General features: G+C 34.2%; 1 protein-coding gene across 3 annotated transcripts in view; it reads left to right on the forward strand.

The window, feature by feature from the left end:
- The window catches only part of FUT8 (fucosyltransferase 8), a 98,842-nt gene that overhangs the window by 67,510 nt on the left and 19,235 nt on the right, over positions 1 to 12,097 (forward strand). For all 3 annotated transcript variants that reach the window (XM_035550088.2, XM_035550089.2, XM_050710831.1), the window contains exon 8: positions 11,167 to 11,413. In XM_035550088.2, the coding sequence (XP_035405981.1) occupies positions 11,167 to 11,413 (247 nt within the window). The remainder of the gene's footprint in view (positions 1 to 11,166; positions 11,414 to 12,097) is intronic.

Below are 12,097 nucleotides of genomic sequence, written 5' to 3' on the forward strand. Positions count from 1 at the left end.
CAAAAAAAAAAAAAAAAAAAGAGTAGGCCTCATTTTTACTTGCTGATTTATGACAACCGGGTTGCATTCTCCAATAATACATTGAAGGGGGGCTATAAAATAACCAAGTTTAAAAAAAAATAAAGAAGAAACAATACACTAAATGGGAAAAGAAAAGAGATTAAGGACAGGTCAGTATACAGTTAGACTTCATATCTGCATTACATGGTGGACAATGATATTTACATGCTTAAATAACAGTATGTGCTCCCATAAAGTGCCAAGCCACTAAGATGAAAGATAGCTTGAAAAAGGAAACCTGAAACAAAGTTTCCTGAGGTTACATTTGAATATTGACTTTGCTGTTTCTAGCCTTGGTTTGATCAATGATGAACGTTTTTAAGGCAGGGCTGCCCAGAGGGCAAAAAATGGCAGAGCTGTTCATGTTCAGTACACATCCTCGAGTACTGTGTACAGTCTTGGGCCCCTCAGTACAAGAAGGACATTGAGGCCCTGGAGCATATCCAGAGAAGGGCTACGAAACTGGTGAAGGGCCTGGAACACAAGTCCTGTGAGGAGCGGCTGAGGGAACTGGGGTTGTTTGGTCTGGAGAAGAGGAGGCTCAGGGGAGACCTTATTGCTCTCTACGGCTACCTGAAAGGAAGGTGTGGGGAGCTGGGGGTCAGCCTCTTCTCACAGATAACTAGTGGTAGGACTAGAGGGAATGGCCTCAAGTTGCGCCACGGGAGGTTTAGATTGGGAATTAGGAGACATTTCTTCTCAGAAAGAGTGGTCAGGCGTTGAAACAGGTTGCACCGGGAAGTAGTGGAGTCACTGTCCCTGGGGGTGTTTTAAGGAAAGGTTGGACTTGGTGTTTAGGGACATGGTTTAGTGGGTGACATTGGTAGTAGGGTGATGGTTGGACCAGAAGATTTTGGAGGTCTTTTCTAACCCTAATGATTTTATGATTCTCTATGATTTGGAGGTAGTGCCAGCTTTCAAGTATTCACTGACCTACAATTTTAAAATACAAATTAACTAATATGCTTATATGTATAATTCAAGACAGAAGATACTGTGGGTACACAAAAATAATTTTTAATTTATTAAAGCCGACCAGGCAACAGTAATCAAAAGGACTAAATGAAAATTGCAAACCCAAACCATAAGAAGTTATTGAGAATCTATTGCAATAAACAAACAAACAAAAATTTTATTCCATGAACTAGGTCTTCCTTCACAGTAATTTTCCTTGTACATAAATCCGATGAATATTTTATATTAACCTAAAAAACCTTTTCAACTTCCATACAACTGTATTATGTTTTGCTCCCATACTTCACTTGCAGAATCTTACAGAAGAAATTGATTCATGTCTATTCTAATTCTTAATACCTTTTTTATACACTGACTTCCATTATTTACATTTTTATTCAATCAAATTTGTCTTTGGTATGTAGCATTCTGGAGATTGGTTATTTGAGAGAACAGAGCAGAACAGCAAACCGTCCTTTGTTTCAGTTGGATTAATGCAGAAATCAAGCTACTGATATATCACAGTTCTGTTTTTTTTTTGTATGTTTTATTTTGTTTTTTGAAGGTGTTTTGTAAGATTTAACCAGCTGATTTTACAGTTAAGGAAAACACTTCACATATAGAGAGAAATGAGATGGAGGGGGAGAGAGCTTGATCTGTGTTATTGAGCCTACTGTAAGAGATATATTGTCTTTGAGGTCACCACAAATCTCCTAACAAGAGTTTGAGACGGTTAGAAATGCTGAAAAAGTTCTTTTCTAATGGTTAAAAATTGATTTCTTTAGAGTTGAGCTGCTTTGAAATCCTCTTCTGATTAGAAGTCTGAGTCAAAGATTTTCAGAGTATGCAATACTCAGAAATAATGAAACTGATAGAGGTGAATTTGAAATCGTACATTTCAATGTGAAGATCAATAAATGTTTAAAGTAATGCCCAATCAGGTGTAATGAGGCAAAAATTTGAGTATATTTCAAAAGAAGTTACATTCTTTCCTGGTAGAAATTATATATTGTGAGAGACAGGTAAAAGATTTTTGTTCTTTTAAATTTAACTATGTTTAAGCTAGTACTATCACCAGCAGTCCTGATAGAAGTACTGTTTGTCTTTTTCATTTTCTTCACTGAATTCATATTAGGCATGGAAATTTTTTTATCATTGCAAGTCAGTATTTAGTGCTGCTTTTTATGAAATGTGCATCAATTACAAAACATAACTTGATGCTTTCAGGATGTCAGAGAAACTGAACACTGGGCTTTTTGTAGCTTTCCATTAATTTAAAAAAGTAATTGTGATCTGGTTATGAAACATGAGTATTTCTTTTTTTTCCTGCTAAGAACCAATTCTTCTCATTAACTTTTATTTTCATCCAGCAGTTTCTGTAAGTTCTTCTGATGTAAAACAAGCATAAACAAATGATCTTCAGGACATTGTTAAGAAAATCATTGAGAAAATAACTGGTAATATAATGGAACTCTGCTCCAATATCAATTTGTAGTAAAAAATGCCCCCGGTAAATATATTGGAGGATATTTTTTCCCCTTTGTCCTTCTTTATGAAGGGTTTACTTATATAGATCACCTGTTCATTGCAGCAGAAGTAAAGAGTCAAGGCTTCCTTTTAGCTCTAAAATAAGTTAAACTGAAGCCCAAAAGAACATTATCCTTTATAAATTATTTGTAAGTTCTTGTTATAATCTTTCGCTTGATATGAAAATGTCTGTCAAAAACAAAAGAAAACAACAGCAATAACAAATGTTTAAATTTCATCTAAATATATATTTCATCTAAAGGATATTACTGTAATACCCATGCTATTTTTTTTTTTGGTTTGATGGGGGATGGTAAAAAAAAAAAAGTGTAAAGAAACTAAATTTATTTAAGATAGGTTATTGTCTGAAAATTGGAAATTGGTGTCTTTATTATTGTTTCTGTTACAGAAGCTCCTAAAAGCCTTGTTGTCAGGCAGATTTTCCAGCCTATTTTCCAGGCAGATAGTAAAATAGACTTCAAAATCTTGCAATCAAAATTGAGACCATTCAGATAGACACAGCTGAAAATATTAGTAGGGTGAGTAATTCTATACCTAGTGAAATCAACATGAAAACATTTAACTTGGCTTAATTTTTAAATATAGTATATGGCAACATTATTGATGGTTGTAGTCCCATCCTGCTGTTTAGTAGATTGGCATACATTGCAAACATTGCAGAGAAATGAAGATACTCGCAAAAGTGATTTCTATGCCTGGAGTGGAAGTAGGATCAAGTAGTTATATATAGAAACAGTTTTTGAAAAAGAACAGCATTGTTCTGTTCAGAGAACTGAGAGTAAGAATGAAACAGAAATATTTAGATGGACTTTTGCTTTGAAGGGACTCCAGGCAAAAGGAGTGGAAGTGCCACAGTCAGAAAATGCCTGCATGATGTCACATAAGCTTAAATGGTTTGAGTATCAACATATAGGTATTAGTTATCTCCTTAAGCAAGTCATAATTAATTCAGTGTTACTCCATTTGTCCTTTAAATGTTATTCTATTATGTATTTATTGTCAACAGTAAATATATATATATATATGTTCCCTTCTGTTAAAAAAATGTCAGGGCACTTCAAAGATGAACAAGACACTAAAAATTGAAGAGTGTGTATCAAGCTGCTTCTGTCGTGTGAATTTCTTACCTCTGCTGGGAAGATGATACAGCAATGAATGTTGTTAGTGTCAGTTTTTTTAGACATGAACACAGTAAGAATATCAAGAATGAAATACATTCTTTAAGGAAGAAAAGATAAAAAGATGTTTTTTAAAATTAAATATTAGTATAGATATTCTCTTCAGTTGCTGCAACCTGTACTACAGTAGCAGCACTTCACTACGTGATATTTTTAAGCCCCAGCCATCTTTATTGCTGCAGTCTTTAGCCATTATTCAACATTATTTTTTTAGGTTAAAATTCACTTTGTGTGGTTCTTCACTTGCTATTTTGTCAGTCTAGGAAAACTTTTCAGACTGAGGATAGTTTTCCAACACATTTTTATGCACAACTTTGCAATTAGGATTACTCTGACCTTAAAACCCCTGCCCTGTTTAAGATATTTGGCTTATATGGCTTGTTTTTTTGGTATACTACTTGTCAACATTTTTTAGATACAGGGGAAGTTTAGCTGTAGGTACGACAACTAAATAAGAGCAAAAAAGGATCAGAAGTGACTGGCCACTTCTCCAAGAGAAAATCATTCAAGAGAAATCATTTCAAGAGAAAAAGGTGCATTGATCTTCTACCTACATAGCAAGTACATTATTTTGTTAACATTTCATGTGAAACAGTATTCATTTAATATTCCTAGGGAAAAAAACAACACAGCTTTATTAGAATCTCATCATTTTGGTATTAAATATCTACTGGATACCATCTAACATGTTTTGAAGAAAAATCATTAGAACCTATTTTCCTTTACCTGCTATTGCATAAATCCCAAGACAAATCTCAAAAACATAGTTATTTTCTTTGCAAGTGCCCTTAACTGCTCTAACAAGCGGTATTATTTTTTTATAAAAGCTTCTAGTAGTGTGCAAATTAATGATACTTTTTTACTATAGTAGTTGTGGAGAAAAATGTTGTACTTAAATGGGAGTTATATTCCTTGTTATTGATTCTTCCATTACATTTTTCCCTTACTTTTTTTGGGAAATGCAAAATTCTGTCTTCAGACCACTTGAAAATAGGCATACACTTTATGACTGAAGACCAGAGAAATTTCCTTTTCCATTATTACAGAATTACTCTCTTTATTTTCCTCCCTTTTACGTTAGCACACTATGGAAGTAGAATGTGTCCCCATTTCTATCAGTTTCTTTCAGCTACACTGTTGAGGTGAAGTGTGCCTCACTGCTATGAATTTCCAACACTATAGCAGTTTTATTCTCTACTGTTTTATTTATGATCAGCTAAAACATCTTTTTGTCTATGTACACCTTGAGGGTTATGTTCCGTCTGGACTTGCACATGAAGGCATTTTTACTAATTCATTGGAAGATATGCTCTCAGGGAGTGTTCCAAGTGTTTAAATGTAGGACAAAACAAGATTGTAGGCTGAAGTTATAAACCATTAGCTCAAAAAGGCAATAAATGTCTTTTCTAAATAGGGAGCACTTAGCCGCTAGATTCCTGGGCAGCCAACTCCAGATATTAAACCCCATTTTCATGACCTGTTGAGAACTTACAGGTCCCCTAAAATATTGGTTGTTTTGTTTTTTTGCCTACTTAAAAATGTTACAGACTTGTATGCACGTCCAGTTAGCATATGCATGACAGAGATCAGTCCCTGCAGATAAGTCCCTGCAGCTGTTAAAAGATTATTAGAAAAGAACGCTGTTTATCATCTATTCCAGAAAAGACAAGCTAATATGCAAAGAAAGTATTTGGAAGTACTTTCGGTTATATAGTAATTAACATTAGACTCAATCGTCTTCAGTGGAATTACTTCAAATTAAATCTGAAATCAGTTTTTGTCAATATTTCTGTAGAGATCTTTTCTATATGTTTTTCTAAGTCATTTCAGCTATCCCTGTGTAAGATCTTACCTTTAAATTGTCAGCTCCGTCAACTGTTTGGGTGAATGAATAAACCTGTATAACATGTCAAAACAACCTTTGCATTGTAAATATATATTTGCCTTTGCAAATATATTTTTATCACATTTTCCAGTAGTCAGTGAGCTTGAACACTTCTTGGATAGGTACCATTTTCATATAGGCTGTTTAGAAGAAATGGGACATGGTTCAAAAGCAGTTTGAATATATAAAGATAAAGGGAAAATAAATTACTCTTAAGCTTCTTGGGTTCTACTTAGTTTGATTGTCCACTGAAAACACCTTAACTCACTGATATTTGAAGTCAATTTGTGGAATCACAGTCTTCATCTGTAAACTTTTCAGTTGGCATGCTAGGTATCTAAACAAGTGTGGAAGGGAAAATCTTTACCTTATCATATTCTCTCAAAGTGACATGGCGATGGCCAAAACAGCTTCTAATATGTAAGTGATAAGAGTGATTTGAAAATATAGTTCCTCATAACATAGTCCATCTGAGCGTATCGGAATGGAGGCCCTAAAGGCAATTAATAGGTACTGCTGCTTTAGTTTTGCTTGCTATTTCAGAGGCAGAAATGTGCATGCCCAGTTCATGTTTTCATTAGGTCCAAGAGAGACAACATACAACAAAATCTTGTTAGTTATTAGGACAGTAAGATCACTGTTTATGTTGCATTTTTGGTTATATGTGGGATTTTCAAAGAACCAAAATGACATGGGAAAATAAATACTATTGAAAGTCAATGAATGGATCTTATGTTACAAGACATACTGGTAGTTTAAGAGCTCTGGAAGTAAATACTTTGCTGGAGCAGAAATTAGTCAACTAGCAAAGATTTTCCTTTTGGTAAAACTGATAAACTAGTATCCTTGGCAGAGAATTTTTTTAGCTGTTTCCTGAGAGAGCAAATGTTTTGTCATCATGCTGTACCTTCCTATTTGCTACTTTCTTCTTCTAACTTCCTACAACTTCTGAATATTGGACCAATTTTAGCTAAATTTGACAGAAAGCAATAGGTTTTGTTAAGATCCATTAAGGGTCTTCAAAATAGGTAGCCTGGGTATGTGCATGCAGCCACAGAAGCCAATATTCAGACCAACAAGCAAGTAAGAAGCAGTGACAGACTGATCACAAATGTCACTTTTCAACAGGCAAGTGGTACAGAGATTGGTACGAGACATCGGAGCCCCTGCGGGTAGTTGCAGGAGTTGTGCAAAGAGAGGAGAGGAGAGGAAAGGAAAGCATGCAGGAAAAGCCTTGCAAGTTCTGGGTTGAAAAAAGTAATAAAACATATGTTGGTATATTTGAAAGCATTTGGGTTTATTCCCTATTGAAGCTATCAGGAATCAGCTACTTGGGATGACAAATAGCACAACACTACCCATATGGCATATAAGTCCTGAAAAAAAAAGACTATTTTCAGTTTCTTTAAAACTGAATTGCACCAAATTTATTCAAGACCTGCATGCTTAGAAATGTTTGGTTAGATAAAGAATAATTTAAAAAATTGGTAAGTGGAATCCAATTTCAAAAACTTCTTATTAAAAATGTGCAATGCAAAATCTTAGAAATAAAGCAAATAAAAATACAACTTGTACTATGACAAAATAGGATTCGTTATTTCATTTTAATTCCACTTTATAATTCAAACATGGCATAAAGTTCTTAATTGGTGACTCTCATAATAATGTTTGGAAATGTCCAAAAGAGAGTTATAGGAGATGTAGTCTGCAGCATAGAACAGATAAAAGAAGGATACATTTCCTTTCTTCTGAACTAGTTGATGATTCATAAATAGCAGAACACACCAGAACATTGTGTAGTTTCTATTAGATATGTTTTTGTCTGTTTTGCAACAAAAAACATTAAAATATCATTGAAGTTGATGAACCATGAACCTGCTGTCTTTGCAGTACATTGCAGTAGCCTGTAAGACAATGAGGAGCCTTGTGAGAATTCAGCACAGTCCCTCTCACCATATTATCTTATGATAATCTGAACAGCATTCCTAGCACTCTGACACCTCTTATATGAATTTAGAATTGCTCCCTCAGACTGAGGATTCAAATTGGCAGCAGGTCTTTCAGGTTGCTACTTAAGAAGAGCTGTGATTAGAGTCCTATGCAAGTTGATATCACCTCAAAGAAATCTTTATTATAAAAACAGGAAAGCAGTGAAGCTATTCCATTTTTATCAGAGTTTGGTTGGTTTTGATTCTAGCAACACAAACTCAAATTAAATTGAAATTCTCATTTAAACAACATAAATGTCCTTAGCACAATGTTCATAGCATACTTTTAAGTGCTGCTTCTTGAAAGACTACTGTGGAAGTAGATGATGAATTTTGAGATAATGGGAGAATGTATAAAGTGCTCAAACAGTCTTTTCTGTTAACCAATAGTATTGATTGTTACTTGGAATAAGGACAACATTTTCCAATGGAAAGTAATTTACACCCAACAAAAACGTCCATCCAAATACAGATCTGAGCTGCTATTCAGATGGAAGCAAGTCGGAATGTATGACAAATTTTGAGCCAAACCAACATTTTTTAGTCGTCAAAGAAATCGGTATAAAATATACAAATATACAAAAGGATCTAAATGGGATTTAGGTTAGGAAAACTAATACTAAAACTGAAAAGCATACAGGCAGTAAGTTTATGTCAAATCACAAAAAGTCCTGTGAGCTATAAAGTAAGCAATTAAGGCACGTTGGGATATTGTGGTGAAGTGTTATGCTTCATGTAACAAACACAGTGGATTTCAGTATTTAAAAAGTAATCAGTGGGACTCCTGCAAGCTGAAACTGTGTATTACTGATCTGTTGTTAACATATGAAAAAATGGTGAAGAAGAACTAGATGGTTCAACTGGCATGGGTTCTTTAAATAAAATCAAATTTCTTTACAAGTCAGAATCACAGAATGGCTGAGTTTGGAAGGGGCCTTTGAAGATCATCAAGTCCAACACCCCTGCCAAGCAGGATCACCTAGAGCACGTTGCATAGGATGTTATCTGGGCGGGATTTGAATATCTCCAGAGAAGAAGACTCCACAACCTCAAAGTCCTCAGTTTTCCTCCAGAGTATTATGTTATGATAAGAGTAATATAAATATTGTAGTACTTTGTGATTATTACAAAGACGTGATCTTTTGGTTATCCAGGAAAGGAAAAATTGATTAAGTCACAGAAATTTGGAGGACAATTATGTGGGTAAATACAAACTGAGAAATAACACCTTGAATCACATGAAAATTAGATAAGCTATAATTAGAATTATAGGGGAAAATTTTGGCAGCTATAAAAGCAAAATGAATCACATTGTAAAAAGTAGCTAGAAGGACTACTGAAATGTAGGTGACCTATTAACAACTCCAGAGGTGTCTTCCAAACTAAGTAATTCTATGATTCTGTGATCAAATGTCAAAGTTGGTCTTGAACTGAGTAGGAAGTTGGACTGGATTGGCCTGTGATTGACATGATTCTGTGATTTGAACTATCAACATGAGAAAAAGACAGATTATTACCTTTTATGGCATGATGCATTATTTAACTGATTTCAACTTGCAAGTAGAAGAATGAATATTTTAAGATTTAGAGAATGCATATCTAAAACTAGTGAAATTTTTGTTTAAGTAGATCATTTTAATCCAACTTCGGTCTTCAGAACAGCTACAATTTGTATCAATCAACAAGGCTTCTGAATGTTTTTTAATGTATATGCTTACCTATTAATGCGAGTTTAGTTTATTTACTGTATCATTAATGTTGAAGATCGGGTAAGACGAGCTCTAGATTTATAATAATCTTGCCTATTAGGCATCTTCCTACAAACATTGAAAGTTTTGTTTAGAGTGCTGCAGAAGCACCAGATTTAGCACTTCCATGGCTTCAGGCTAAATTTATTTATTGCAGCTTTCTGAAGATGTACTGCTGAACTATCATCTATCTAATTATAAGCAAACTCAAATGGTCAATGTTTTTACTAAATGTTTTCCTGTAAGCGTGATATAATACATATTAAAAATATGAATTGCCTTCTTGAATTAAGAAGTATCATCCATACCTGCAGTACATATTCTGTGGGAAATTATTCTAAAAGATGCCTTCATAGTGGTGTCATGCAGCACAGTGATGTTTTATTAACATTTATAAAGACAAATTTTCCAAATCTATTAAAAATTGATTGCAAGTATACCTAAACATTACAAATAAGGCCCTTATTTAAATAAGTGTTTCTCAGAGAATTACTTCTGAATCTTGACTAGTTTTGGTAAGCCCTCCTGTATTAGTGTAATGTCCAGAAAATGTATGACTTAATCATGCAATTGTCTTATTTCTGGGACTTTGTCACAAATGTACTGGAATGACTTAGTGCATACAAAAGTTTTGTAACCGTAGTGATATCTAACTGTTCTTAAAATAATGAGACTCATTATCTTTGCACTGAATTGATTTTGTCAGCCAATAGGTTTACTTGGTCATCTGCAGTTAAGTGAGTTTGATTTGCTTATATGTAAAACAGTTTTCTTTCCTGGATGGTAAGCACTTAAGCAGAGAACGAACCATCTTTGCCAGGAACCACTGCAAGAAATGAAAATATTCTTTTAGATGAAATGAACTGAGGAGAAGTTTTATCTGAAACGTTCAATGCAAAAATGTAATGCGTTATATTATGTTGCCATTTATTGACATTATTTATTTCAGTATATGAAAATGCCTTTGAATTATCAGTTATGTAGATACTTACGTTGGAGTAATTTGTAAAAACTAATTTAAAAATGTTTAAGGGCAATCTAGCCTTGAATGAAAGTCCCATCTAAAATGTCTGTATGTTCTGTTTTAGTTGGTATTTTAAAGATAACAAATTCTTATCTTTAAGTAAATCACATACTTTTATAGTGCTTGGATATTTTCCTTGATCTATGTAGTTTGCTACTTACACTCATAGTTTAAGTTCTTCAAGACAAGAATTGTCTCTCTGTCAGTAGAATAGCTAATTCAGTGCTTCTAATGACGTCTGAAATGCTGAGATTTGCTATGTTAAAATGTATTCAAAAAGTTGAAGGTAAGCAAAAAATACTCATTAAAAAAAGAGCAGTGCTATATAGTTGTTATTTTTTTAAACAGTTTCTTATGCCTAAAGGTATTTTGTTGTTGTTTTTTTCCCCCTGAAACTGAATTTAAGCGTTTTAAATAACAAGTTACGTCCAAGTAAGCCTTAGCACACAGTAATGCCGTGGTCATATATATATGAAACAAAAAGTATGAATATATGAACAGAAGTGCTACTTATATTTTATTTATTACCAGCTGCTAAGAATTCAAAGACCTTCAACACTGTTCTATTGGGATAGATTGCTAGATACAGTTTATACATAACTCTAGTCTGAAACTGTGTTTCTTCTAATGTTGATTTTGAAAAAGTAGAGAAAGGGCTTGGTAGTCTTTTTGAAGGTGAAGCTACTGTTTACCTGATATGTTTGGGATGTTACAAGTCAATAGTAGAGCTTATTAATGAAGTAAACTAAATGACTTCATCCTTGTATGTATTTTAAAACAGGTGAGGCTAATGATAAGGATGTTCAGGTGGTGGAACTTCCCATTGTTGACAGCTTGCACCCACGGCCACCTTATTTACCATTGGCTATCCCTGAAGACCTGGCTGATAGGCTAATTCGTGTACATGGGGATCCTGCAGTGTGGTGGGTCTCACAGTTTGTCAAATACTTGATTCGTCCACAGCCTTGGTTAGAAAAAGAAATAGAGGAAGCTACAAGGAAACTTGGTTTCAAGCATCCAGTAATTGGGTGGGTATTATTTTCTGTTCAATTGCCTGTGCTTTGATATATATATATAGTTATTCCTGTTCATAAGGAATTGTTTTATGATGGTTGTCCAAGAGCCTCAAGTGTTTTGAGGAGACAGAGGGTGCTTTCTAGATGAAGTAATTGTTTTTTAACTGTGTGTTATATAAGTTGATCACAAGTATTTCTTCAAAGCGTACTTCTAGACCTGTAGTCGGAAAGCGGTGTATAAAAGGAGACTCAATAGAAGGTTTGTTTAAGCATCCTTTGATATTTAGAAATGTAATACAGAATTTCATTCATGGAGTTGCCTTACAGTTTGTATTGTAGATACTTTTTCATCTATGTCTTCTTTTCAAGTGACCATAGCTCTTATAATTGAGGGAAAAAGGCTAAGCCTACATTTTACATGCCACCATACACACCTAATTTTATTGTTGGCTGCAACTGAATGTGGTATGTGCCTTTCCTGATAGTGTTTTAAGTGTTGTTAGCAGCAGCTTTGGATTGGAAAGGACTGTAGGGGAAGACGTGGGGAGCAGGAAAGCACCTATGGTCAATAAAGAACAGCTTATGGAAGAGAGAGTTTACTGTCATGTAGCATGAAAAATTTTGCTAATGCTTACTTTATCATATTTTTCCTTCAATCCTTTTTTTTTTTTTTTTTTGTAGGAGTTCTATCCAAGT

Source organism: Cygnus atratus, chromosome 5, assembly GCF_013377495.2.
Source record: "Cygnus atratus isolate AKBS03 ecotype Queensland, Australia chromosome 5, CAtr_DNAZoo_HiC_assembly, whole genome shotgun sequence".
Classification (NCBI taxonomy): Eukaryota; Metazoa; Chordata; class Aves; order Anseriformes; family Anatidae; genus Cygnus; species Cygnus atratus.